The sequence below is a fragment of the Chroicocephalus ridibundus genome, chromosome 4 (assembly GCF_963924245.1).
Source record: "Chroicocephalus ridibundus chromosome 4, bChrRid1.1, whole genome shotgun sequence".
Classification (NCBI taxonomy): Eukaryota; Metazoa; Chordata; class Aves; order Charadriiformes; family Laridae; genus Chroicocephalus; species Chroicocephalus ridibundus.
In genome coordinates this window covers 2667383-2694675 of record NC_086287.1, presented here as the reverse complement: position 1 = coordinate 2694675, position 27293 = coordinate 2667383, and the positions used below count along the sequence as shown (strand labels likewise).

The following is a 27293-nucleotide window of genomic DNA, read 5'->3' as shown; positions in this document are numbered from 1 at the left end:
AGTTTGCCGAGGAGTTCTCTCCCTCCCCCTTGCTGGCTGCCATCCTGAGCACTCCTTGCCCCAGCATTGGAGCCCTGAGCCCTTCCCTTCCTCCCGCAGCCGCAGCGCTCGCAGGGTCCCACATTGGCTGTCCCTGCCGGGTGTCCACAGGTTCCTGTGATAGAATGGGCTGGGAATAGTCCTTGTGTATTTTATATTGGTGTCGGGATCAATATTGGTTCTTCAGTATTGTTAATTATTTACTCTTATTCTATTAAATCTGTTTATACTTCAACCCTCGGGTCTCCTTGTTTTTTCCCCGATTCCCCTTCCCAGGTGGGGAGGGATCACTGGGTGAGAGAATAATTGTCTAAATGACAGTAAGTTGTTGTGGGTTCCTCAAACCATAACAGATGTAAAGAAGCGATAATATAAAAGAACATGAAAGAATGGGGGAAACCTGGCTGGGGGGAGAAATGACTGTTCTTGATAGTCCTGGGCAACGGTGGGACTGGACCAGGATTTTTAAACTTGGCATTGAGGGAAAGCACTTGGGTTTCCGTACCCTTCCATGAGTGAGATGAGTTGGTCTCGTTGTCACTGAGCTTTGGACTTTGGATGCTGTGGCTCCGATATTTAGCTAGCTCATCCTTGCACTCACTGCCTCCAGGAGGCTGGGGGAGCGGGGCAGCGCTCCCAGTAGATGACAGCCGTCATGTGGCCGCGCTGATTTACATCCTTTCTGCAAAGCAGTGGGAACACTCCGTTCTCTTTCCACCGATTCTCCTCCCCCTGTATCACCTGTGCAGGGAGGAGCCCCTTTGCCCAGGGCGTCCTCATCCTGAAAGCTTTTTCCTTGCTTACTCTACTCTGAGGGGCAAAAAGGGTCAGCCCCAGGAATCACCTGGGGCATTTGGAAATGACCGATCCACTCCACACTGAAATCCAGAAGAGCTACGGTTCTAGAAAGTTCACTATCTCATTGGGGCATTACGTCCAGGCAGAGAGACAACTGCCACACACAGCACTGTGGGGTTCCCACCTCCCCAGAAATTGCTCCAGGGAATGCGCAGCACGTTGTCCCTGTCCCCAGGGCATGTTGTCTACCCGCTGGGACAAAACCGCTCCTGCTGTTACCCCAGGCCCACAGCGGATCCCACAACCACCTCTGGACTGACAGTGCTGCAATTCTGGTGACAGAGTGTGTTTTCCAGATCCGTCCTTCCCCCACGTTTCCCATTGCATCCTACCTTGCCGTTGCCCTGAGCGTTCCTCCAGGCGGTGGTATCCCCCCCGAGCCTTCGCCCACAGCCGCAGCTTCTCCCCTGGTCTCAGCTGCCCCATCCTCTGCCTCACAGCCAGACACAACGCCAAAGGCAGGCAAGTTAGACATGGTGATCCTCGTATCCATTGTAGAGCGTCACTGTAGGTACTACACGGCGAGCAATTCCCTGTCCCAGCTTCTCCCGGGTGTCCATGTCATCTACAGCCCTGCCCTGTCTCATGGCCAGGATCCACGGTGACCACAGGCCGACCCCATGCTCTGAAGTCTCAGTGTCTGAGAGATTTCTGTCGATGGCTGTAACCTTTGTTATCCTCAGAGAACTTTTGGGAGGAGGGGAAAGATCTTCAGCTTTGCAAGCCAGCACCAGAAGTAATTAGTCTTTGTAATTATTAACTCCCAAGGCCTGGTTGGCAGGGACGGAGGGTCCTCAGATTAGAAAGGTAAAACTTCCAGGATCCAACAAAAACAGGAAGAAAGAGAACTGATAATGCAGACGGGAAGCATTAAGAGAGGATGTGTTGGGGATGCTGAATCCCTGTTCCTTGCAGAAATTACTGGTCGCAAGGTGGGAGTGGTGTGTGCTCCCCCTTACCCCCAGCCCCAAAGCTATTGAGGAAGCCTGGAGAGACCCTGAGACTTCTCCATAACCAGATGAGTGGGCTGGTCCAGCAGAGCAAAATTCAGCACGCATCACTCCCGAGCTGAGGATTATCGTGCAAGCTGTCTTGAGGCAGGAAAAGCTGCTGCCTTCTCCGTGGCCTCTGCACAAGGCTAGCTGTCCCCCAGGCAGTGTTGTGACGGGTCCCAGGGTGTCCAACCCAGCAGCTGGAGAGACACAGACCCAGCTCCCACCTCTGGTTTTAATTGACAACAAACCACCAGACAACCTTAAAGTCTCAATGCAGTTGGAAGCTCTAACCCAGCACCCTCGTCTCACACCTGGGAAGTACCTTGCTCTCTCCCACATTATTTCCCATTACATTTAATGGAAGCTGAAAAAAATCACTGACCTCTGGGCAATAAAGTGTCGTAAAATCAACTTTGCCTCCTGCAAGTCTCCCAGCAAGGCACATAACCTGTTGTGAAGGCCCTGACGCGGTACCTCCCTACCGCCACAGGCATTTTCAAGTCACCCTTTTTCCCCCCATATCTTCCCCACTGCCACTGCCTCTGCTCCTTCTCACTCACCCGCCCCGGCTCCTCTCACATCCCTCCTGCAGATCCACCGTGCCAAACTGCTGACCTCCCTGACTCTTCACCTTTTGTTTCTCATCCTCCCATTTCCTCCAGGCAAAGAAACACCTTGCGAGTGCTTTCTGTGTCTTCTTGAGAGTCACGTCCCTTGTTCCCCACAGCTCGTTCACAAAGGAAAGGACCCCCCCACCCCAGTCCTTCCTCTGGGTTTCTCAGATGCAGGGTTACACTTGTGGCACCCCGTTGGGTCCTCTGACCCAGCTCTGCATCTCCAGCCTGAACACCTCCTCCGGCACCCCGAGCAGACCCCTGTCACTTCTGGAGTCCCTCCACACCATTCCTCAGTGACCTCCTCTCAGCCCAGGCTACGTGGAGGGCAGACAGTAGTGCACATGTCCGGAGAAACTGGGGAACCACCAGGGCAAAGCAGAGACTCCCATCTGGTAGGGTCTGTTTCTGGTGGTTCTGATGACTTCCTCTAGACAACAAGCTCTGCCTCCACATCATATCCTTCCCATTCCCTCCCAGAGCGCACACATCTTCCGCTGAATGGGTCACAAATGAAGAGCAGGACTCAAAATCTGGAGTTTAGTTCAAACAAGGTACAAGACCACCCTGCAGAGAAAAGCAGCTCTCAGCCAGGACACCCTGCCCAGCACAGATGCTGCCCTGTTGTGGGAGAGGACTCGAGCCTCCTCTGGGCTGCCCTGTCTGCTCATGAATTCAGTTCCTACTACAATTAAAAAAAAAAAAAAAGAAAAAAGAAAAAAAAAAAACAACAGACCCAGGCTGGGAAGGGAAGGAGGAACAGGGATTATTTTAGAGCTTGGAAAGCAGGACTACACCCCAGATCCAGCAAACCCAGACCGGATGTTATTGCCAGGAAAATGAGAATGAAAACAAATGGCCTAAAATTCCAGGCTTCATCCACCCACTCCCTCCCTTCCCTCTTGCTTGTCTCGGCCAGCTGTGCAGCATATTTGCTCAACTGGCTGGAAGGGCTTCAGCGAGGATCCTCTGGGATCTCTGGATCTAAGATCTCCAATTTCATGGAGGGGATCTGCCTTGATCACCCAACAAAGTGCAACCTCCGTTCTGGTGTGAAAAGAAAAGACTGGAAAAGCATCATGCTTATCTCCTGACTGAGAGCCAGGAGAGCCGGGGGGGGGTCAGCCTGCTGGAGCAGCAGGGCTGTGTTGCTCAGACAGATGCTGCTAAGAGCAGTCACGCTGTGGCACTGAGCAGAGACCCACCAGAGATGCTGCTGTTCCTGCTGGTTCTCAGCTGCAGAGAGCTGACAGAGCGCGACCTCCCACTCCGCAGCAGCCTTTGAAGGAAGGGTTCAGCCTGAACCCAGGGGAAGAGACACCAGATGGAAAAGGAAGAAGAGCAGCTGGGAAACTCAGAGGGAAAGGAGGACTGTCCCTGAGCTTTTTAGGAAGGTCTTTCTTTCTCTTGGCTGATTTGGTCACTGTTTATCCAACCAGAAATTTCTCAGTCCTGCATCCCCGCAACATCTGCTCAAGGAGGCAGCAGGCAGTCCCTAGAAGTGACCAACATGTGGTCCTCCCTTTGGAACCTAATCCCCACCATGATGCCTAAGGCAAGAAAAGGGGGACCTCGCTAAGGATGCTTCCCTTCTTTTCGTGTCTCTACAAACTGAACTACGCAACATCAGAGGGAGAGGGAGAGAGATGTCACCCTCCGGGCTCCTGAAAGTGAAGATGCAGAAGGTCAGGCAGAGATTGACACTCAGGATTGCAGGGAGACACGGAAACCTCAAAGCAATAGAGGAATGTCATGCTTACACGCTGCTGATCTCTCCTGGGCAAAGACATATCTAGATGTGTTGGGGAGCGATGGCAAAAAAAAGTCCAGTGCAGTCCGTCTGTCTGCATACTGAGGTGTCTGGCCGGGATTCCCAGGCATCCTGCAGCTTGGTCCGTGCCATCCCAAATGGCTGCTTACACACACACATGCCAACTCCGCCTCACAGGAGAAGGGAGCCCAGCGTTACCAGATGGCTCATGATTTCCCACAGAGCTGGAAAAAGAAAAAAATACAAAGACACTTGGAAAAAGCAGTAGAGCTGGCAGGGACGTGGCTTCTTCCACGAGAGCAGAAAGTTATCCCTCCCTATGGCAGAAGGGCACATAGTCCGCGAGGAAAGAAAAAGCTGGAGGGCTACGCGGGGGGCAGGCAGCACCCTTAGTGTGCCCCCAGCTCTCGGGGCCCCCCCAGGACGGTGCTGAATGAGTGATGAATCCTGCAACATAAGGGGGAGAAGTCTGGGGGTCCTCACAAAAGCACTGAGCGTCACCGCATCCTCTTCAAACATTCACGGCCAGCTCAAACCTCGGAGTAAATCCTGTCTGTGCAAAAGAGCACCCCCTCTGGAGTACTTTCCACTTTTTTCTCTCTCTTTTTTTTTTTTTTTTTTTTTTAAATTACATCAGATTCCAGGGAAAAACATCAGTTTGAGAGACAGCCCTGATGCCAGCTGCCTCTGTGTCTATCTCAGCACCGAAACTGGAGAAGGGAAAGGGATTTCACCAAGCTTTGGGACCCATGGCGTCCGTCTGAGAAAAGCACTTGTTGTTCTCTGGGAGCCAGCAAGGAGGGCACCGTGCCTCTCCCAGACAGCTGCGGCTAACTCAGCACAGAGAGCGGCCCTTCGGGCTCCCCAGAGCAGTGCTCCCCTTCCCATCACAGCAACTCAATCTCCGCATCTGTAAAATGGAGAAAATCAGAATGATTCCAGGGCTGTGACACCGAGGATGGATGTCAGCACCTCCTTGCTTCCTCCTCTGCTGCTGTGCAAGGCTTTCGGACCAGCGTCTTCCTCAAGGCCTGCGAGGACTGAGGCCGCAGGGGATGTGAAAAGAGATCCAAGCAGCGCTGCCACGCTGGTAGCCCCCGAGTTATTTACTTTCATATTAAATTCCACAAATATTTTACGCTGTCCTAACAGCAGCTTGGAACCACATGAGCTGCCAGCTGAGCTGCTCTCAGAGGAGGGCAGCAGAGTCCCCCAGATGCCAGCACATCCCTCCCACAAAGAGCAGGACACTCGAGGTTTTGCTGTTTCGTGTTTTGTCTCCAGGGGCCTGAAAAGCTCCAGTAAATGTCTCACCCGAACCATTTTTGTCCCCCTGCCACATATGGGGATGAGAACTGAGGCACCGAGACCCTCAAGAACTGTCTCAGCCTGCCTGTCCGCTAATTCTTTCTCTCTGGATGCCACCCCAAAGGGGAGAACCAAACCGTGGAGCAGGGCCCTTGTGTGGACCCCCTTGCCTTCAGAGAGAGTCCATCCCTGTGCTCTCTCAGCTCTTAACCCCATACACAGAGCTCTTTGGTGTTTCAAGACATTATCATGATCCTGAATCACTTGAGGACCCTGTCCCAACACCGTGATCCTCACCAGGAGCAGCCGCAACCTAGGAGCAAAGTTTCAGGGACCTCACAGAGCGCCCAGCCCCATAACAGAGCAGATATCACACACAGTTGAGTACACCTCAGCCCAGAGCCTCAGAAAAACCAGGGCATCCCACCTCCTGTCCCAGACAGATGCCACTCACACAGGAGCAGCCACCCCAGGGTCTGAACCAGCACCCCTGCCTCGCTGCTCGCCCAGGGCAAGGCTTCAGAAAGGGAGGACAGCCAAGGTGTTTTGGTCCTGGTGGACGCTTCTCTTTCCCATTGAGCTGGCAGGTGCTGCTCATAACAGCAGGCACAAAGCTACGTGCTCCTTCAGTCAGCGCGATGAGTTCGCTGTGGTTGGGCCAGTGAGGCAACCCCGTACTCACTAGCTTCTGGCCACTGATAAGAGCCCTTATCTAGTTCCACACCTTGAATGTAAGGGTCTCCCAGTGGCCCTCCATGTGCCCCTGCTTCTCCTGCCAGGTCTGTATCTCAGACTGCAGAAGCATCATGCTGCCTGTTCTCTTCTCTATTGCCCACCCACCTACCCCGAGCAAGTCACCCCTGGCAGGGGGCTCCATGGCCAGGGAGCTGCAGCGCACCCAGGGATGCCGAGTGTTCATGCAGGGAGGACCCTGGTAAGGCCAAGTGCTCCAGGTCCATCTCTTCCCCCGGCAATTATACCTGTTCTCCTAACACACAGTGTGGCAGCCTCCCAGATGTGGTAACTTACTCCCACCAGATGTGTGCCCATGTCCTTCTGCATATCATGATCCAATACAGAGCACCTTCCACACAGAGACTAGCAGAAGTCAGATCTCTGTGGTTTTGGTGGCAAGCAGAAGAAGCAATGGCTGTTCCCCCCATTTTAGTCCAAAAGGAATCAAGACTAGAGGTAATCCAACACACCAGAGCCTACACCAGAATTAAAATCTCAGATGCTGGCACCGAGTCCCATGTTTTAAACTATGATCTCCCCACTATTGACAGTAATTCCCAGGGCTGCACCAGAAACCCCACATTAGACAGGGACCAGGCAGCACCTGCTTCCGAGAAGCCATGAAACAACACCCTTCCCTTGTCTAGGCTCAGCCACACAGAAAGGAGAAACCTATGGTTTGGACAAATTGATCCCCACTGCTGATGCTAAACAAGTGTCAAAGACACAGACACATAGATCAGCACAAGAGAAAGTAGGTTATTACAAGAACTAGTTCTTCATTTAATTTCACTGGAGACTTTGCTGCCTGCTTGCTGTAACGAGCTGCGAAAAAACACAAACGTGGCAACCCCACAGAGCCTCACCGAGGAGCATGGGTCTCCAGCTGCTCTTACCTGCAGGGACCAGACCTATGCTCCCCCTCCACAACGCCCACAGCTGGCTAAATGATGGACGTCAGGAGGGTCAGAGCACGCTTATGAAGTTGGGCCCAGGTGGTGAGACAGGGCCATGGCTTGGCTTAAGGCTCAGAGCAGCTCCTTGTCTCCAGGACATGGAATGTTGTAGCAGCTCAGCAAGAGCTGACTGGAGGAAATATTAGTGTTTAAGGGGCAGATGCTATTACTTTGGGCAACAGAGACAACTTCCTAAAGCAGTGAGCAGAAAGGAGATGGAAAGACATGGAGCTCCTCCTGAAGAGCCGCAGGCTATGCAAAGTCTTGTGTCTATGGGCACATGGTTACTGCCCAGAAGCCTTCTGACAGTGAAGGCTGCACGCCACAGCAAGACTAATTTGGTAAGAAAGGATCTTGATTCAGAGGCTCATGGAAAGGGGAAAGTCTTAAAGACTTGCCAGGAGAGATTGCAGGAGGTGGTGGAAGAGACGGATGGTCACAATTGTGAGGGTCAACTTGGAACAGAAAAGGGACTGAGGACCCTGGAGAGACAGAGGCAAGGAGTTCTCTGGCTTGGTGGAGGCTTGACAACAAAGAAAAGGAGCTGTGTTTCCCAGGATGGCATGCAAGAAAGAGCAGAGCCAGCCCCCAAGCACTGCTGGAGAAGCAAGTGGAAAAGGAAGTGAAGACATGGAAAGAGTCTTGGGGAGCCAGTGGCAGGGTGGAAGTCCCCAGCATCCAAGCCACATCTGGAAGAGATGGCAAACTTATCCAGGGAACAGCAGAGACAGTGAGGAGTTAGAGAGAAACATCTTCCGAGAGCCAGGCAGAGCACGGGCCAGGTGTTTCACTGGAACTTCCCCAGGGAAGAGAGGGCTGTGCAGCCCCCAAGGGTGACACATTTTCTAGCCTTTGTGGAAAATTCCAGCCCTACTTAATCTCCTGGCGTTCCTGTAAGATTGTGACACAGAGAAAGGGACCAAACAGGAAAGAATTAGAGGAAAAATGCCTCTCTTCTGGCAGCCACCATGGCTGTGCCAGGAGTTAGCAGCAGCAGCAGCTGCGGAGCAGCCAGCCCTGCCTCCCCCTCCTCCGGCCGCCTCTATAAACACGCAGGGCTTACTCAGAAGATTAGAAGGGAACGGGGCAAAAGACAACAGAGTCTCTTTTGTAATGAGGAAGGATTACGGCATCAAGTGACCGGCTGCAGCTCCCAAGTGGGTTTCAGGCTCCTTAGCACACCGTGTCTGTCAGGTTCAATCCCCCCATGAGCCAAGGGGGCACGAGGAGGCGGGCCGTGGCGTGGGCCACAAAGGACCCAGCAAGGACACGTGCGGGACCAAACCTCCACAGCCTCCAGCGCCGCTCGGGAGCCCATGACTGTAAGTATGTAGTCCTCCCAAGAGCAGATCGATTCCTTCAAAGATCTGTCTTCCTTCCTCTCCGTAACCTCGTCTCGCTCCGTCTGTCCACTCTACCTGCTTGCTCTCCATCTTCTTTGCAATAGCTGCTCGTGTCTGTTTGCCGTCTCGCACGGTGGGTAACACACCTGACGCAGGCTTGCTGTTGAGGGATCTTGGTTGCTGTGGACTCCCACAGTCTGATTGGTGTCAGTCGAACTCCGGGTGCGATGGTTAGTCCGGATGGATCAGGCAGGCGGAGGCAGGCAGTGGCAGGCAGCAGCCCCCTGGGGGTACAGCACAGGGGATGGCTTTTCCTCCCATATCGAATCTGCTGTGCCCGTGCTGGTGCTGCGGTGAGTCACCTCCCACCACCTACCTCAACCCCAAACGGTACTTTGAGCGTGCCAGCTGCCAAGTGACATCCCGGGGAAGTCCCACAGGCTGGCAGGCAAGTGCCTTAACCATTCAGGGACGGAGGAAAAAGCACTGGGAAAACCTCCATATCCCGTGCCCCAGCAGAACTGCATAGAGGTGGGTGACATCCATTATTTACATGGACAAGAGCTGAAGTTTTCCATGTTTGGTAAAAAGTGAATCTGTATTTGAATTACGCAACGAAGAGCCTCCCTGAGCGCTTTCAAGACCCAAAGCGGAGAGAAAACAGAGAGCTTTCTGTAAGCAGCCCCCAACGAATTTCTGGGAGTTTGCATACATTTCTCATCTGTATAGCCCATGTGTGTGCGGTCCCTAGGGCAGCTAAAAACCACTCTTTTGGGTCCTGCGCGCGGGCCAGAAATACACATGGAAAGCGCACGGATGTCCACGAGGCTCTAGTGAAAGGTGCATTTGTGCAGCTGGGGGGCCCTTGGCAGGGCAGGTGCCAGCTCTGCTCCTCCGATACAACCTGTGAGAGGGGACTCGGGGAGAACTATCACAGGGAAACCCAAAGGAAGAGCAGCAATGAAAAGCCAAAGCCAGGACAAACATGCGATTTGGTTGAAGTAGCCAACAAAACAGAGTCTGCTGGTTTTCCGCGCAGCACCAGCTCACCGAGACCGGAGTTGTCCCCACCTAAACTGTAGATCTTTCACTGAGATGTTTAAGTGAGGAGCATGGACACAAACTAACCCGCCTTCAGCTGCTGCTACGGAGCAGTAAGGTCTGATTTGTCCCTTGAAGGGCTTCTTTGTCTCCATTGTTCAGGGAAGAGCCTAAGGCCCCATCACTATTAACTTTATTGCCTCTGTTAGATAGCAACGTCTGTGCAACATCCTGGTAGCATGTTTTGATTTAGAAACACCGATAGTTCTCGCATTGGATAATTATTTATGAACCAAGGGATCATTGACCTATCTGCCTGGCATGGATTACACTGGTTTTGCTTTTTTAAACAAATTTAGGTTTATATGAATGTGAGTCTGATTATTAATTGATGAGAAAGAATTATTTATCCAGGGTTAGACTAGAAGACGTGCAATGGGGATGCTGCATGATTGGGAAGCATTTCATGAGCCTGAATGCCTTTTTTCATGCAGCGTGATTTATTGTGCAACGTATGGTTGAAGGAGAGGGGAGGTGGAGTTGTCGGAATTTGTGTTCTGTGAGCCTGGCCAAACTCCATCCCTCAGCTCTCTAACGGGGAGGGCTGTTCTGCCTGCGGGACTAGGACCAGCACAGTCCAGATATGGCCCCCAGCCTGAATTTAAGGACAGCTATTCTTGTTGGGCAAGTGCTACAAAAATTGTCAGATCTCCAGGGGTACCTTCATCTGGATCACTACCAAGAAATCTCCCCTTTCTGGGTTTTTGCTTTCCTTTGGGTTTGGGTCTTTTTTTGTTTGGCTGGTTGTTGTTTTGGTTTTTTTTTTCTTTTTTTTTTTTCTGGCAGTATTCCAGGAAGACACTTCCCAACAAGCAGATTTACAGAAACAACGTATTTGAAGCAAATACTGCAAGAAAAAAAAAAATACAGTAAGCAACTTCGGAGTTTGTGACCCTGAGAATTAATCTTAACCGACTGCCTTGTGGACAGGAGTGGCACGTGGGCTCTGTCCGCTCTGACCAACCAACCCCACTTGAATGCTAATAATCAAACACTAGAAACCAAGGGCTCCACCTGAAAATACATCCTCTGTCATTGTAACCAGCTCACATGCAGCTCGAAGAGAGGAAAAAGATGGCAAGCTCATCAAATTAATTGCCTACCATAAATTTCCTCCTGGTTCTCCGTGTCACTGACTTCATCTTACCTGTCTTTTGATCTTAACTCATTGTTCCTTCCTTCCTTCCTTCCTTCCTTCCTTCCTTCCTTCCTTCCTTCCTTCCTTCCTTCCTTCCTTCCTTCCTTCCTTCCTTCCTTCCTTCCTTCCTTCCTTCCTTCCTTCCTTCCTTCCTTCCTCCCTTCCTTCCTTCCTTCCTTCTTCCCTTCCTTTCCTTCCTTCCTTTCCTTCCTTCCTTTCCTTCCTTCCTTTCCTTCCTTCCGTCCTTCCTTTCCATCCTTCCTTCCTTCCATCCGGCTTGCATGCCAGGACACTTGAGTTGTCTCTGTCTCCTCCCTCTGTGCAAGCTTGCTGGCAGCTTCAACAACTGCTCGTTTTGTGTCTCCACTAGGATCGGTGATGACAGTGACATACACCAACCGTGTGGCTGACGCCCGCCTAGGCACCTTCTCACAGCTCCTGCTCCAATGGAAAGGAAGTATCTACAAACTTCTGTACTCCGAGTTCCTTATTTTCATCTCTCTCTACTTCACCATCAGTCTTGTTTACAGGTAAGTATCCTTACACCCCGACACTACCGCAGCCCCTCACTCTCAGCCTGTCCTGGAGCAGGACAACTGAGCAACACAGGATGGGGACAGTGATCCTGGTGAAGAGGAGCTGGCCGGCCACCCACCAGCCTCTGCTGACAGGCGGAACGGAAAGGTCCTTCCTCACTGCTCCAATGCGGCTTAGCAACAGATAAATCTCCTCTTTCTGTCTGGGAAGCAACACAGTTTCGCCTCCCTTGGATTAAGAGTTGCAGTTGATGATTACCTACAGAATAATAGTGTGTAGATCAGTGGAGACCAAGACTGAACTAGTACTGGAGATGTCCCACAGTGGGAAGCTCTAGGAGAGAGTTTCCCTTGGTACACAACAGGCAATACCTTGGGTACATTTTTGAGAGCAGACATTAGCTCTGGGACCACAAATCTGTAATAAGGCAACCGTAGTCTATGGCTGGGCTGGTTTTGGTGAGGAAAGACAGGTTGCTCCCCTAGCTGGTTCGACCAGAGATGCTGCACACAAGCAGGGAAGCAGCTCTAAGAAAAAGGCAGGAACTCATGTAAGAGCAGAGCTTGGACGGACATTTTGCAGGATATTAAGTGAACTGTGGTGCATATTCAAGCTCTGTATCAGTCCCTTGATACCACATGGCACTGTCCCGAGTGAGAAAAATAGGGGTAGTCCCTGACATCAGACTGCATCACTTACCACACTCTCCGTCAGTGACCACTTCTGGCTCCTTTGGACTGCTCAGCAGGGTGTTTTGGGGAGGTGGGCTGATGTCCCAGGCTTGTGGGGGCCGTTCGCTCACATCATCCCCAGACTCGCAGCGTGGCAGTGTCCATCCTTGGCTTCCCTTGCCAGATTCCTAACCCCACAGGCGCAACAAGGCACAGACTCTTCTCTGAGGCTGATGCTTCTGTTTCTCCCTTTTAGGCTGATCCTGAGCGAGAGCCAAAGGCTGATGTTTGAGAAGCTGGCGCTCTACTGCAACAGCTATGCTGAGCTAATCCCCGTGTCCTTTGTGCTGGGTAAGGAGCTCTGTCTGGGAACGCACTGGGAGGGGAAAGGGGCAGCATTTCTTCTCTCTGGTTTGACATAGCTCTGCAGGCAGGCAAGATTCGCTGAGCAGATCCCTCCCTCTGCCTTTGTAAAACTCAGAATACATCATTCCACGCTGCAGCTGTAAGGTACGCCCCCAGCACACAGCTTGCACTGGCCAGACGTACTAGCATGTTCTGGGTTCTGCCAGGAGGGCAGGCACCAAGTAGCACCAAATAAACCGTGAAACCTCAAACCAGGACAAACCCACACTCTAACATGGAGATCCGAATTGCCCTCCGGGCATGCCTGCACCCATCCCCTTATGAGCAGTACCAGACATCCTACCCATGAGCGTTTACATCTCCCACTCCTTTAGGATGGCTAATTCGCTCAGCTCACCTCTAGGTTTCTACGTGGCTCTGGTGGTGTCCCGCTGGTGGGCTCAGTACGAGAGCATCCCGTGGCCTGACCGCATCATGAACTTGGTCTCCTGCAACGTGGATGGAGAAGATGAGTACGGGCGGCTCCTGCGACGCACCCTCATGCGCTACAGCAACCTGTGCAGCGTGCTGATCCTGCGCTCAGTCAGCACGGCTGTCTACAAGCGCTTTCCCAGCATGGAACATGTCGTGAGGGCAGGTCAGTACCGGTACGCCCTTCTGCACAGCTCTGGTACGAAGCAGACAGCAGCACCTTGCTACTGGTTTTGGGGCAAAGAGCTTTGGAAAGGGCCTCATGACCTCCAGACTGCAGCAATGTGCTCAGCTGATGTCTGCAGAGGGTGCTAAGCATCCGCTCCTGCCCTCTGAAATGCCCTCAAGCTCTGCTCTTCTGAAATAATCAACTGTTTATCTCTCCCAGCATGCTTGTTACTAGTACTGTCTGGAAGGCATGTTTGAAAGATGATGGGTCTCTGCCCAAATTTTTTACGTAAGGAGAGTGTCAATATCCAGTTTGTGAATGCAGGTGCGCTGCCGGCCACAGGGCAGCCCTGGCTGATCAGATTAGGGTAACTGTGGTGCAGCGACTTCCCTGGGAGCTGCTCGCCCTGAACTGAAATTGTGCCTGGGATGAGAAGAGCTCTCTGTAGTAAACGACCCTATACACAGATCTACAGCAGAGCAGACCCCTGCCAAGTAGTGTGTTTGTCCTCCCTCAGGGCAACAGTTTTCCACTGGGCAGGTGGGAATAAGAGCCTCAGACCTCTGACTTTTAACGGCTGGGCTCCCTGAATCCTCTCTGAACATGCTCCTCAAGGCACAACACTTCCCAGCCTGCCCAGATGCAGATGTCCACACCTGCCCTAGTCAACTGGGTTCCCTTTGCAATCCAGAGAGAGAAATAGGCACTTCTAGGACACGAGTTATCCCATTCTCAACAAATGTCTACTTAGACCAGGCAACTGCACCCTCAGCAGTACTTCATCTCCCTGCTGACCGTGATCAGGTCAGATATGCTGCAGACACTCAAAGTGAAATGAGATAAAGCCTGCCTCTCACGCTTCTGTAACTCAAAGTTTTAACAAGAAGACTTGTCCTCCTTTTATGTGACTCCCAAAGGCTGACTGCCTGAGTCTTTCCTGTGATTTTTAAGGAGAGCGAAGGTGACCACCTGAGATTTAGATATTTTAATTTCAGACCAGATCGATTTCTTTCTGCCCTCTATGGCCATCCCTCTCCCATCTACTCTTTTCCACCCAGGCCTCATGACACCAGAAGAGCACAAGAAGTTTGAGAGCTTGAATTCCCCCCACAACAAGTTTTGGATCCCGTGCGTGTGGTTCTCCAACCTGGCTGTGAAGGCAAGGAACGAGGGGAGGATCCGGGACAGCGTGTTACTCCAAGGCATCCTGAATGTGAGTGACCGAGGCAATAGGCAACTGTTTGAGATCCTCGTCCAGTCCTCTGGGCGGAACTACAGGGATTTCCAGGGGTCAGGCAAGGAACAGGAATGGTGAGGTATGACAGTGAGCCAAGCTTGTCCCTGGGGATATTACATTAACTTTGATGGGAAATAACCCCGTTGTCACTCTCCAGCTCATGACGGAACAGGGCTTTTCATGGCCTACAGACATGGTAGCACTGTCACAAATATTAGAGGCAGGGGGAAACTGACATCTTTCTGAAATGGGGGACTGGGAGGAAACGGGGGACTCCCATCTAGGTGTGGTAATGGGAGGCTTGCGTGTAGCAGGTCCTTGATCAACCTTCCTCCAGCCTTCACACACTCCAGAGTGGCCAGTGGAGGTCTCTAGGATATAGATGAAAAGCCTCAAGGAAGCACAAGGAAGCTTGTATCTGCAAGAGACCAGGAGAGGTCAAAACAACAACCAAGATCCCTGTAGAAAACTTCACTATTGAAAACCCTTAGATAGTCCTGGGAAGCAGGCCATGCGCCACAGGCAAGACCTGGCAACAATCCCTGCCCAGCTGCGGAGAAAAAAGGTCCAGAGCAGCTCATCCTTCCTGGTATTCATGTGCAGAGAAAGTCACATTGTTTCTGTTGCCTGGAGTGAGATTCATCTGCCCGGGAAAAGAGATCTCCCTCTGGGCTATTTATCTAGACTCACTATATAGTCAGGAAAGAGAAATGCATGCTCCTGAGACATTCTTTGACTAACCTGTTGGCTGCTCTTTTTGTGAGGCGCAAAACACTGCTATGAAGTGAGCTAGGAAGGGATCTTGAGCTCAGATGGAGACATCCAGGCAGCAAGAAGTTCCTCCAGGGCAAGCGTGAGACCCTGCTGGTGGTCTGCTGGGGTGAGGCTGGGCACCGAGGGAGCAGGAGTCCTGGCTGAGCTCCCCGCTTCCAGAGGAGGTGCGAGCAGGAGGGAATGGGCTGGAGCAATGAAGGACATGACACAAATGGGTGACAGACAATTCCTTTTCCCCACTGCAGGAGCTCAACACCTTGCGCAGCCAGTGCGGGCGACTCTACGGGTACGACTGGATCAGCATCCCCCTGGTCTACACTCAGGTGAGAAGGGATCCCCCCCCGCTACTGCTCCGCTGCCTGCCTGCACACAGTGATCCATGCTAGAAGAGACACCCCCATTTACGCCCATACCTGACCCACACATGGACCATGCCAATGCGAGGTACCCTTGGACGCCTCATCCCTACTTCCATAACTCAGACACAGCCACCTCTACCGAAACACACATTGCCCGGGGATAACTAGCCGTGATGCGAGCCACACGGGTACACGGAAAACACAGATAAACACGGATCCACTCCCCGCACCCCCTTGCAGCGAGCACAACCCTGAAGCAGTTTCTTCTGACTCGGCAGAGCCGAGATCTGTCTGCCAGCAAAGCTGCTCCGGCAGGGCAGCTCCGGTGGAGCTGTGCCACGTGTGTAAGCGAGAGCTGTGTGTCTGTCCTCAGCTGTTTAACAGCTCCCTCAATGCAAACCCAGCCAGACGCTTCGGCACCAGCCCTGCTCCTTTTGTCTCATACAATCCAGCTGCTCAGATAACACCAATGCACCCCACCGTGAAAGAGGAACTGCTTCCATCCGCGCAGCGCTGAAGGTTAACGGGGAACACGTTGGGAAACTATATTCCTGCACGGACTGGGAGCAAGAGCAGTATCGTAGCGTGTCTTTTACCCCCTCTGCAGTCCATGACCCGTTTGTTTTTATAGGTGCCCATCCACAATGCACAGTTTGCCATTCCAGGCACTCTATGTCCTGCCCGTCAGGAAACAGCCCTGCGCTGTTGACAAGGAACTGCGCGGCTAGCTGGAGAGTCTTGTGATGCTGGGTGTTTGTTTTGAATCCCCCCCGCCTTGCTTGTTGCGTCAAGAGATCCCGCAAGAGCCTCAGCTGCTTTTAATTTGAAAAGGGGAAGTTTTCTAGTCCCATGATTACAGAGAAAAGCTCACCATAGCCTGAAATCTGGGAAAGGAAGCAGGCAAATATAAAAAAAGCCCAGCGTGAGGACCGGGAAGGAAGGAGCTAGTTCAGAGCTGGCAGCAAGTTCCCCTCCCTGTCTTGGAAGTGGCCAGGGGATGGAAACAGCTTTCAGGAGAGGCAAGGGCAAGAACGAAAAGAGCTCCCAGCACCCCTTCCTGCAGCAGCAGAACAAGCACACAGCCACGTGTCAGTCGTTTAAGCTTTTAAATCCAGGATGTCACATGCTTTCTTCTGCCACTATCTTTCTGTGACACCTACAGAGACGTCATTCCAGGGACAGCATGGAACGAAATACCGCGTACTTAACAGCTAAAGGGCATATTTAAAGCTTTCTGCAGTGGAAGTGCATCTTCCTGCAAAAAGCAGAGGAGAAGCCTGTCATAACTGAATCTGAGGCTTTCAAAAGGCTACAGAGCCAGCAGCTCTGCAGCAGCTTGCTGCTCTTTGGGAGATGTGTGGGGTGGAAGTGAAGAGAGATGCTGGGAAAGCAAGCAGGGAACTCAAGCTCCTCTGATGTGTCCCCTGGCATCTTTCCCAGGTGGTGACCGTGGCTGTTTACAGCTTCTTCCTGGCCTGTCTGATTGGGCGGCAGTTCCTGGATCCAGAAAAAGCATATCCTGGCCATGAACTAGATCTCTTTGTGCCCGTCTTTACGTTTTTGCAGTTCTTCTTCTATGCTGGCTGGTTAAAGGTAAGTCCAAAAAAATATGTCTGGAGCTAGAATCTGACCCAGCCAAGGTTTTTTTTCCAGCATGTGCTCACCAGGGACCCAGCTGTGTTCTTTGGTCTATGGGCAACATGCCAGGTGCTGGCAGACAAAAAGGGAGCCAACAGGGGCTGAGGGTATTGCCAAGACCTTCTCTGTTTCTGAGCGTCTCACCGTGGAGACCAGCTCCACTTCTCCTAAACTTTGGTCCTGACTAGGAAAAAGAGAGACTATACTTTACCTACAGCGGTGGCCTGCAGTTGCAGGAGGGCTATGTGAGGAAGGGGCTCACCTGTGTGTACCAACATCTCCAAGGCACTGGCAGGCCTCCATTTTTAATCCACCTTTTCTTGGGAGGAACAGCATTGCTCTAAATTGAGACGACATCACGCTTGACTCTGCCCCACAGGCCTTCTCCCCACAGGGAAAGGGGCGGGTATGACTATGGATGACCCTTGCTGTGTTGCTCTCCACATGCAGGTGGCCGAGCAACTCATCAACCCTTTTGGGGAGGACGATGACGACTTTGAAACCAACTGGCTCATCGACAGGAACCTGCAGGTAAAGTGAAGGCAGGATCCTCCAGATGAACCTGACCTGCAGAAGAACACCGAGGCAGGACCGCGCCTGAGGGTTTAGCAAGGATCTCCAGAGGGGAGGTGGCTAGGAGAGCAGGAGAACATCAGGTTTCCCAACAAACATAAGGGCGAAGGTGGCCAGCTCAATGTTCCCCCTCAGTAGTCAAGGAGACATCCCAGGCTCCAGAAAAAATGTGCGGCAAGGCCTGTGCCAGGAAGACCCCCCCACACCATGGAAGGCAGGGCATTTGGCGTACCCTGCACACCGAGACCAATTGCAGCTTTAGTCCATGCTCTGGCACACATGATGGATCCAGACTTTGTTCCGTACCCTCGCTACCTTTTAATGACGCATCATTCCTGCTTCTCCGAAGCTTTTTCCACCCTGTGTCTGTATCTGAAACTGCCTCCTCTGCTTTCTTCCATGCAGTAACTCTCCACCTCCTGCCTTTGCTAACACTGAGCCCTTCTGTCCTAGTGAGCATATTGCTTTCCTGTCTCCTTCAGCATCACTGTCCTTCCAATTAATCAAATCTCTCCGTGTGAAAAACAACCCAAGTGCCAGGAAAACACACAGCAAACTCCGCCACTTGCCCCTCTTCTGTGCTACATCACTTCCTCCTGCCCTGCATTCCTTTGTCCACACGTATCGCTGCTCGTCCCGTGTGACATTTCTGCTGTCTGCTGCAGGTCTCCCTTATGGCAGTGGATGAGATGCATCAGGATTTACCCATCTTGGAGAAGGACCTATACTGGAACGAGCCCGATCCCCAGCCACCCTACACCGCAGCCACCGCTGAATACAAGCGCCCATCATTCCTTGGCTCAACTTTTGATATCAGGTGAGTGGAACCACAGGGTGTCAGAACAGTCCACCTTTACACCTTGGATCAGGTCTTGTGCAGGATATTATATTTGAAGAGTAAGAATGAGCAGGAACACCTTTCTCCATAGTTTGTGAAATCTTGCTCCAAGATACTTCTAGGCTCATCCAAGGATAACAGCCAACATCACCCACGGAAAAGGATACCTCTGCCCCTCTGCTCCCCTCCCCTCTGCTATGAGCATCCATATGGTGGAGGACCTAACACATATCTAATGGCAATACAGGAAGCAAGAGGCTTGTCACCAGCAGCCTCTCCACCAGAAACCACCTTCTTTTGTGACCACCTAACAGCCCATTTTGCCTTTCCCCAGCATGCAGAAAGAGGAGATGGAGTTCCAGCCCCTGGAGCAAATTAAAGAGAACGAGGAGGCAAACCACTCCACACCGTTACTGGGACACCTGGGCCGCCTCCTCGGTGTCCAGTCACCGAGCTTCTCCAGGTCCTCTTCCCGGATGAACCTGCTGCGCAGGCGAGGAGACCCTGCATCCCCCTTCTCCAATTATACTTACCAAGACATGGGCAAGTCTGGAAGCCCTTGCAGCATCAATCAGCCAAGGGGAGACTCCAGCTCACAGGAGCAGTGGGACAGTGAAGACAGAAAACTAAGGGAGTTTGACGCCTTCATGTCAACCCCATTTTATGAGAGACCTGGTTTCTACAGTGCTCCACAGACACCGATCAGCTCTATCCCCATGATCTTCCCTTCTAGACGCCAAGGCCGCAAGAAGCCTCCTGCACTCTCCAGTATTGCTGCATGCTCAACTTCTCTTAGGGACGTCATTGTCAATGCCTCACCATCCAGGGTCAGTGACATGTACAAAAGCCAGAGCTCCCTTGGCTCAGGTGCAAAGGAAACATTTATCTGGCCCACAGATCGGAGCAAAGGTCCTGACTCGCTGTGTTTAACAGTAGAAGAAGAGAAGAGCAACTCTAACAGTAAAAGCAGAGAAGCTGCCACCACAGGGAGTCCAGGAGCACAGTCTACAGCATCAGACAGCCCAAAATTCCCCTTCCTGGCAGAGTCCCCAGACTACGAGAAGCAGGGTAGCTTCAAGAGTCTGAAGAGCTTGAAAGCTTCCCACCCGCACTGGCTAACCCTGGAGAACACAGCATCAGCCACCCCCAATTCGGAGCATTCAACTGCCTTTCACACCCCCAGTAACAAAACCCCCGGAGGCAGCACCTCCCTCTGCTTCTCATTCACTCCTGTAACATCTCCAGTGCTGGAGAGATCCCACATGGGCAACATGGGCCCTGATGCTCGCAGCCTAAGTTTAGAAGATGCAGCCAGTGCTCCAGACCAGCATCCAGCAGAGGTTTCCAGGACTGTGAGAGATACTGGAAACGGAAGCACGAATACTCCTCCTACAAAAGAGCCAAGACGAGCGGAGAGTCCATCCCCTAATGACTCTGGCATCTCTCTAGCTGAAGGAGACTACGTCGGGCTGATGGAGGTCATCCTGGAGACCAGCGAAAGCACATGTGAAGAGCAGATAGATCAGTACAGCTAGAGGAGACCAAGAGGTACACATGGTTCTGTTGATACCTGCCATATTAGTGATATTGTGTGATCTGTGCACCTGGCCACGCTGGCACCCACCCAAACAGAAGGGCAGCGTGGCCAAATCTCCTACTGCTGGACCACGCAGCCCAGCCTAGGCTAAAGGCAGCCCTAGTGACACACTGCTACCGGCCTCGGGTACAGCAGCAGGTACAACTTCAGTGTTGCAACAATTACAAACCAAACAAAAGACACCCCCCCCTTTTTTTTTTTTTTCATTGTTTTTAGCAAAAGAACAAACAAGACTTGGAGTGTTAGGTATTGCAGGCACCTGACAGCAGAGCAGTATCTCAGCAAGTACCAGCCTGAAGAACCTGGAGTGCAGGTGTAGCATAGAACAGAAGGGGAATGTAGTTAATGAGGATACCTCCCCCCTCCTCATCACAGCAAGAATTGGAACTTGAGCTTTATGTTAACATTTGTCACAAGATCCATTAGAAGTCTCAGGCAGGACTTGCACTACTGACAAGATACTCTGGGAAAAGTAAGGGACAGAAGCAAGTCACATCATTTGTGACGCAGACCTACAGTGCTTCTTGAAACCATGCCTAGGTGGTGTTTTCCAGTACGGAAAAAGTAACGGGATAAGGCAGGGCAAGTGTCTACTAGAACAGGTCACCACAGCCAATGGTATTTGCCCAGCACATTGCTTCCACATCACGCTTGCCACTGATTTGACAGTGACCAGAGAGAAGGCATCCGGATGGTAGCAGACACTGTAGAGCTATGAGTTTTTACTGTCTTCCCTAATAAAAGCAAGGCTGAAGTCTGGGACCACCTGTTTTGCTTCCTCATTTTAGTTTCCATGCAACAATAGGAATTTAGAGAAACCACAGTTTTCCTACTTCTTCTATCTTCAGAAACAGCTGCAAGTCTCCTGTAACACAGGAGGCACATGACAAACTTAAGTCTACCTCCCACATTCCTTCCAATGCCTTCACAACAGCTCTCTGCCTTCCGAGTACAGCTGCCAGACCTGGGCAGACATCACCACCACCCACTGCAACTCCTGACATAGCATCCTTGAGGCAGTTCCTGTAGCTCTGCTGTTTCAGTCCAGCCTCCTTACAGCACCCAGCTCTGAAGCCTTGATTCACAGTATATTTTCTCCATACACAAGTGTAGTGCCATTCGTTAGACAGGCATGATGTCTAGTGGGGTGCTAACCCTTTAATAGCCTCATCTAAATCCACAGGGACCACTCAGATACTCCAGCCTTCCCTTCCATGCACATTCATTAGAGCACCAGCTTTGGTGGTAAAGGCATTTAAAACACAACTTTATAGTCACTGAGCGACTCCTGCAGTAGATACCACTGGCTTGGGGAAAAAAAAGTTATTTTTATAAAAATACTAAGCAAGTAACAACCTGATCCTTTTAACATGCCCAACTTCAGAGGGCTGCCACAAGAGATACTATGGAGCACAATCCTGCAAGTGCAAGCCTCTCGCTCATGAGAGAAACAGAAAAAGCCAAATTGAGCCAAGTCACTTTATTGGATGGAGGGCAATACACAAAACACAAGAGAAAGTAGGGGTGATATTTGGTACAGAGTATGAGAACTGTTTATCTAGATAGCTGAAGATGCATGCATGGCTGGACAGTAAAGTAGGAGTCCCACTGAAACCCACAGGGTGGCTCCTGGCAAGACTTCAGCTCTCATTGTCACTTTCCCCGAGGGTATGCTTGTCAAAGAGGTACTCTGCCATCCCATATTTTGGTGCCCCCATCTTCCGCAGGTTGGTCACATGGTCACCCAGCTCTTTGATGGCTTTCACCTGTTCATCCAGGTAATGAGTCTCAATGAAGTCACACAACTGAAAGGGAGACAAAAGAGTTGACATTTAGGCCCAGACACAGCTTATCCTGTTGAAGCAGCATCTGAAATCCTACCAGTTCTCTCTAGGGAAAGGAAAGGATACAGAACGACAATTTTAAAGCTGCAGAAGATGCCCGAGGGGAAGAAGCCTTTAGCTTTGCCTCAGCAATGCCAGAACAAGACCAGAGTGAGGCAGGCTTATCTGGACACACTCACTCCAGAACCCTGCAGTACAGCATCAGCTCAGAAAGCCTCCCCTCTTCCTCACTAGAGAGCAACAGGGAAGTTTCTGAACAGATTTAGAAGGCCCTTCTGCATGGCACTTCAATTCATGACCATGAGGATTTACACCTGTAGAACGGTCCAGTTACGTTTTTTCTTTTAAAAGAAATCCCTTTAACTCATGCAGGACACTTCCAAGAGTACTTTGATTCTGACAGCTGCTGTTCTCTTCCTGATACTAAGAAGCCTCAATCCAGCTTTGCCAGTAACTTCCATCTGTGAAGAAACCTGTGTTTTCAGATACTATCTTCTGAAGTGTCAGGGCTTTTAACGTTCCAAAGGAGTGACTGTCAAAGTTTCATGGCAGCCTTACAGGCATCCACTGGTTTGAAGAACTGATCCCTCACAGAAATAAGCCTTCTTCATACAGCTCAATACATTTCTTCACTTCAAAGTGCTGTCCACATGAGTGCCCTCTGCTCCCAAGAGCAAGAGAAGGGTTTGAAAAAAGAGATGCACCCACTGTTCTGTAAGGCGGGCCCCAGCCACCCTAGCACACTATAACTGGTCCTCCTGGAAAAAAGATGGCAGTAATCCTACCAAACAGCTAAGGTACAGGATGGCAGCTGGGCCCTTCCCTTTGGGAAGGCTACACCACTAGCTCCCATCCTTTTTTCACGTTTAGGAATGGCAGGGACACACAACTCCACCCTAAACCCACACAATTAGATACATACAAGCTCCCTCATTGCACAGTCACATCCTCAGCTTCAGCATCTACTTACATGTGGGTCATTCTTTTCAGTTGCCAATTTGTGCAGTTCTAACAGTGACTGGTTCACATTCTTCTCCAGGTGCAGGGCACACTCCATTGCAGTCAGTCCATTCTCCCAGTCATCACGATCTGGTTTCTAGAAGGGGAAAGCACACAACCATATTTTCTCTAAGCACTCATAGGCCATTAAGAAGTCTTTTAGATCCGCCTCAAAGCCTGTTTAAACCAAGTTCAGGCATTCAAGTATCTTCAAAAACTTGGCGGACACACAGAGCACTCGGAACAGAACTGAATGCATGCTCCAAGGCCCAGACCTGTCCCCATCCCCTAGGTTCCCCTCACGTTATGTTCTCTGAGCTCTTGTAGGCAAGACAGCTACTAGAGCTACTTGCTTCCCCCTCCCGTTATAACCTAATGGCTTAAGTATCTGCCTAAATAGGTAATGGGCAGTTGAGACACCAGTACAGGCAAGTCTAGTCTTCAGCTTGGAACTGCCTAGTACAGAGTCTGGTACACTCTGTTTGCCGTTTTGCCCATGAAGACTTCTCCTGCATTAAACTGTCCCTACAACATTGCTTACTTTATGCTGTTCTGAATAATCTAATTAAAGTGACTTCAAGAAAACAGTGCTATGAAGTCTTGCAGTGAGCCATAACAAGCAATTGGGAACTTGAGACTTCATATTCCCTGGCAAGCAGGTCAAGAGCTCTCTACAAAGCAGTGCAGAGAACAGAGAAGGCTCCTACCATTAAATTTAAGGTAGATGAACTAGTTGTGTTCTAGTTACCCTCACCCCCACAGCAAACCACCTAGGACTAGGCAGCCTCTTCTTACACAGGAAGTACTTTTTATTAGTCAATCAGCACAAATTAACAAGTTACTACACTTCTCTAGACTGTGGGCACAGTGCCACACACAGATCACAGCAATGTGGTATGCTTATCTACTGTCAGCTACTGCTCCTTCTGGGAGAAGACCCACAGGGAAATTCATCCCCTTCCAGCCTGGAGGCAGACCACAAGTCCAGTTCTGCATTAGACAGGACAACCCAGAGTTCCACTCCTCACCTTGATGTCCTGCAGGAAGATGCGTCCGCCCCTCTGATTCTGTAGCTTCATCAGTTTCTCAGCATGCTCACGTTCCTCATGGGACTGATGCAGGAAATATTTGGCAAAGTTTTTCAGAGCCACATCATCCCGATCAAAATAGTAGGACTGAAAAAGAAGAATTCATATGCTCAAAACCCCAAGCCTTACTCCAGCAGTCACACAGAGCCAAGTCCGTACTATGACTTCAGCTGTGTCTCCTATCAGCCCTACTTCAAGATGGCTGGAGTCCAAGCTAAGGCTAGCAGTAGCACTGACAAAAACAAGGCATTGTGGCAAAACTCCTCCCTTAGTAGCAAGTTAGATTTTCCTGACTAGGATTAAATTTTAACCTGTATCCCTACCACGAACACAAATATTTAATATCTGTGGTTGAGTTCTGAAGATACAAAAAACCCCACACCCTACAGATACCTTACCTCAGCATCATTCAAATGCCTTAAACACAGCAGACTTGGAAAGCCTTTTTCAAGAAGGAGAAGACTTCCCTGCTCCCTTTGTTTGCCTGAGTTTCTTTACAATAACCACAAGTCAAGGTTCTGACTTGCAACACCAGTTAAGAGTGGCCAAGAACTTTGAGTACTTCTGCAATAAAGCTCACATGCTTCCCTTGGCTTCTCAGGGATTAGACAAAGAAGTTCGCTTTTTACTTCTGGAAAAAAATTAGTATCACATTTAAAAGACAAAAACATAAGTTGAACTAAAAATACATATTCAACAGCAAATACAAGGTCATCTTTCTTGAAAGCCCTACAGAACTGTAACAGCAGTTGGAAGCCATCACACAGCTTGTTTGTTCTTTGGTCAGAGCCATTAGGCAGGATTCAATGGAAAGCTTTGTATCCACTGCCAGTTATTTACCGGACAAACTACTACTGAATCCTCCACTCTTAAACCAGCAGCTTGGAGGTTCCAAGGTAAGACAGTGGTGCTTGTGTACCACTACCATCCACCAACATAATGACATTCAGCTCGCAGGTGAGGTTCAGACCATCATAGTAACACAGAAGCAAGCTGTTAAGTTCTACACCTAAATGCCACAACATACTACACTACAGTGTCACCACAAAGTCTCAAGTTACCACTGCACATCTAAAGCGCCAAGACTGCTGCACAGAGGTCAGAGCTGCTGTTTGGACCAGAGTTATCCATCTCAGCTATGGCTAAAATGGGAGCCTCGTGCCAAGTCAGACATGTAAGCGCAGCGCCAAGGAAACCACGGGCTCCTACCAATTCACTTCAAAACCCATGAACGAAAAACCTTGCCTCAAGAGACAAGAACGCCTGTAGGAAAGGTGCCAATCGCTTCGTTAGTCAACTCCCGCTATCCAGCCCAGCCCCAAGGGCAGAGCCGCTTGGAAGCTGCTGAGCTGTGCTGATAACGAGTCCGCCAAGGGCAACGGACAGAGAGCGGTTAACGTGTAACTGGAGTTCGCCACCCAGATAAAGGAAAACACCTAGAGAAAACAAGCGGCCGCCCCACCCCCAGAGGAAGGCCGAGAACGCCCCAAAGGCGGGGGGGCGGGGGGAGGAGGAGGAGGAGGAGCGGGGCTGCGCCCGCAGGCACCGCCCGGCACTCGGGAACCCCCCCAGGCGGTCAGGCCGCTCGACGGTGCGGAGCCCGTAGCGGGCAGCGCCAGTGAACCCCCCCCGACTCTAGGGGGATAGCCAGCCCCACAGCTTCCCTCATACAACTACGCCCTCCCCCTCCCCCATGACTCCCTCCCCTTCCTCAGGCCTCCCACAGAAGGTGCGACACTCCTTCCCCGGCAGGGCCCATACACAGGGCGGGCCCAGATCCCTCTCAAGGGAGAGGCCGCACCGGGTGGGCCCGCCTCCTCCACCCCCCAAGGCTGGCCTAACCCGCCTTGCCCGCAGAACACCAGCGCTCCCGGGTAGGCCCGAAGCGCCCCCCCTTCCCCACTATCAGGCCCCACGCCTATCCCCACATACAGGCCCCACAGGGCACAAGCTTTCGAGCAGATCGAAGTGTGGGGGGGGGCCCTCCGCTCACCATGCTGAGGTACACGTAGGAGGCGTAGAGCTCCAGGTTGATCTGGCGGTTGATGGCGGCTTCGCAGTCCTGGTGGTAGTTCTGGCGCACTTGGGAAGGAGGCGCTGCCATGGCTCTTGCCTTACGGTGGTGAGTCGGTGGGCTCGACGGCTGTGAGTGCGTGTGTGTAGTAGCGGTGGGGGCGGCGGGCCCGAGCGCAGCCGGTTCCGTCCAAGCACTGTTGACGCAGGAACCCGCTCCGCTCTGCCTCGCCGACGCGCTCTGACCCGCTCCCGCCCCGCGCCGCCCCTTTTATAGCTCCGCGGCGTCACGGCGCCCGGCTCCGCCCCTTCCCTCCGCGCGCTGGCGGGGGCGGGGCCTCCCGCCGCGCTTCTGCTGGCCCAGCGTGACTCAGCACCTCCCCCGCCGGCGCGTGCCTCGGCCCCCCCGCGCTTCTCCCACGGTGGGCGGGGCCCGCGCGCGCCCCCTCAGAGCGACGGCTGCCTGCAGGCAGCGCGCCCTGCCTTGGGTACTGCCGCAAAAATGCCCCTCGAAATGCAAGAAAGAGTTAAATAAAGGGGAAAAATCCTCGGTTAACCCCATGAGGCAGCCAAACCCGAGCGGACAAACGCAGCCCAACGGTGCCGTGGCGCTTCAACGGTACCATCGCAAGAGGCACCTGCAGCCGTGGCCTGTGGCGTTTGCCAGCGGCCTGGGGAAGGAAGCACGCTAGACGTTAGCACCGGCGATGAGTAAAGGCGCCATGGCTAAGTTTTCTAAGTTTCCCTAAAGGAAACTTAACATTTCCAGCAATGTGCCCTTGTGGCCACGTTCAAAGACAGTCAGTTCAAACATAATGCCAAATAATAATTAAGTAATTGAGAAATCAAAGGTCAAACAGAAAAAAAACAGCCTTCTGACAACGAAACGATTATTTCAGCTGCTTTTAATACTACCGTGGGCATTCAGTTTGTGCGCTCGTTTATTTTCAATGAACATTGGATTCTTTTACTTTCTGGTTTCTGCAATTCTAAGCAGATTATTTGCGCAGCCTTGAGGGCGGGAAACACCCTTCTTAAACTGAGATCACCCCGTAACATGGGGTTCCCAAAATCTTGGCTTTTACTAACGCAATGTTAATGTTGAAATTCATCAGAAATATTACAAGTTACTGAGCCTGTAAACTCAGATTAAAACAGTTTTCCTCGAACCAGTTCTTTCTACAAAGTTTTATTCGGTCTTTGAACCTTCCTGGTAATGTGCAATTTCCCGCGCGTGACTGCATAAGTCTCTCTGTCTTGT

General features: G+C 51.5%; 3 protein-coding genes across 8 annotated transcripts in view; 1 reads left to right on the top strand and 2 right to left on the bottom strand.

The window, feature by feature from the left end:
- The window catches only part of RAB3IL1 (RAB3A interacting protein like 1), a 46679-nt gene extending 33759 nt beyond the window's left edge, over window positions 1-12920 (bottom strand). For 3 of the 6 annotated variants that reach the window (XR_010071056.1, XM_063334670.1, XM_063334676.1), the window contains exon 1: window positions 1230-1592. Coding sequence is in view for 4 of the 6 variants with exons in the window: in XM_063334670.1 (XP_063190740.1) it covers window positions 1230-1390 (161 nt within the window). In the remaining 2 variants the exon portion in view is untranslated. Of the gene's footprint in view, window positions 1-1229; window positions 1595-4266; window positions 4502-12094; window positions 12330-12829 lie in introns of those variants that run through there. The other 3 variants (XM_063334675.1, XM_063334671.1, XM_063334673.1) reach the window with 3 other exon arrangements.
- On the top strand, window positions 7885-21791 carry LOC134515564 (bestrophin-1-like). The gene is made up of 10 exons (XM_063334669.1): window positions 7885-8598; window positions 11229-11388; window positions 12323-12417; window positions 12836-13069; window positions 14131-14285; window positions 15329-15406; window positions 16883-17035; window positions 17531-17611; window positions 18319-18470; window positions 18826-21791. Exons 2-10 carry the CDS (start codon window positions 11237-11239, stop codon window positions 20024-20026), a joined length of 2301 nt encoding a protein of 766 aa, XP_063190739.1. The 5' UTR covers window positions 7885-8598; window positions 11229-11236; the 3' UTR covers window positions 20027-21791.
- FTH1 (ferritin heavy chain 1) lies at window positions 21554-26292 on the bottom strand. The gene is made up of 4 exons (XM_063334678.1): window positions 26013-26292; window positions 23960-24106; window positions 22903-23028; window positions 21554-21893 (listed from the first exon to the last, which is right to left on the bottom strand). The coding sequence occupies exons 1-4, from the start codon at window positions 26121-26123 to the stop codon at window positions 21729-21731; spliced, it is 549 nt and encodes a 182-aa protein (XP_063190748.1). The 5' UTR covers window positions 26124-26292; the 3' UTR covers window positions 21554-21728.
- Window positions 26293-27293: the final 1001 nt, after the last annotated feature.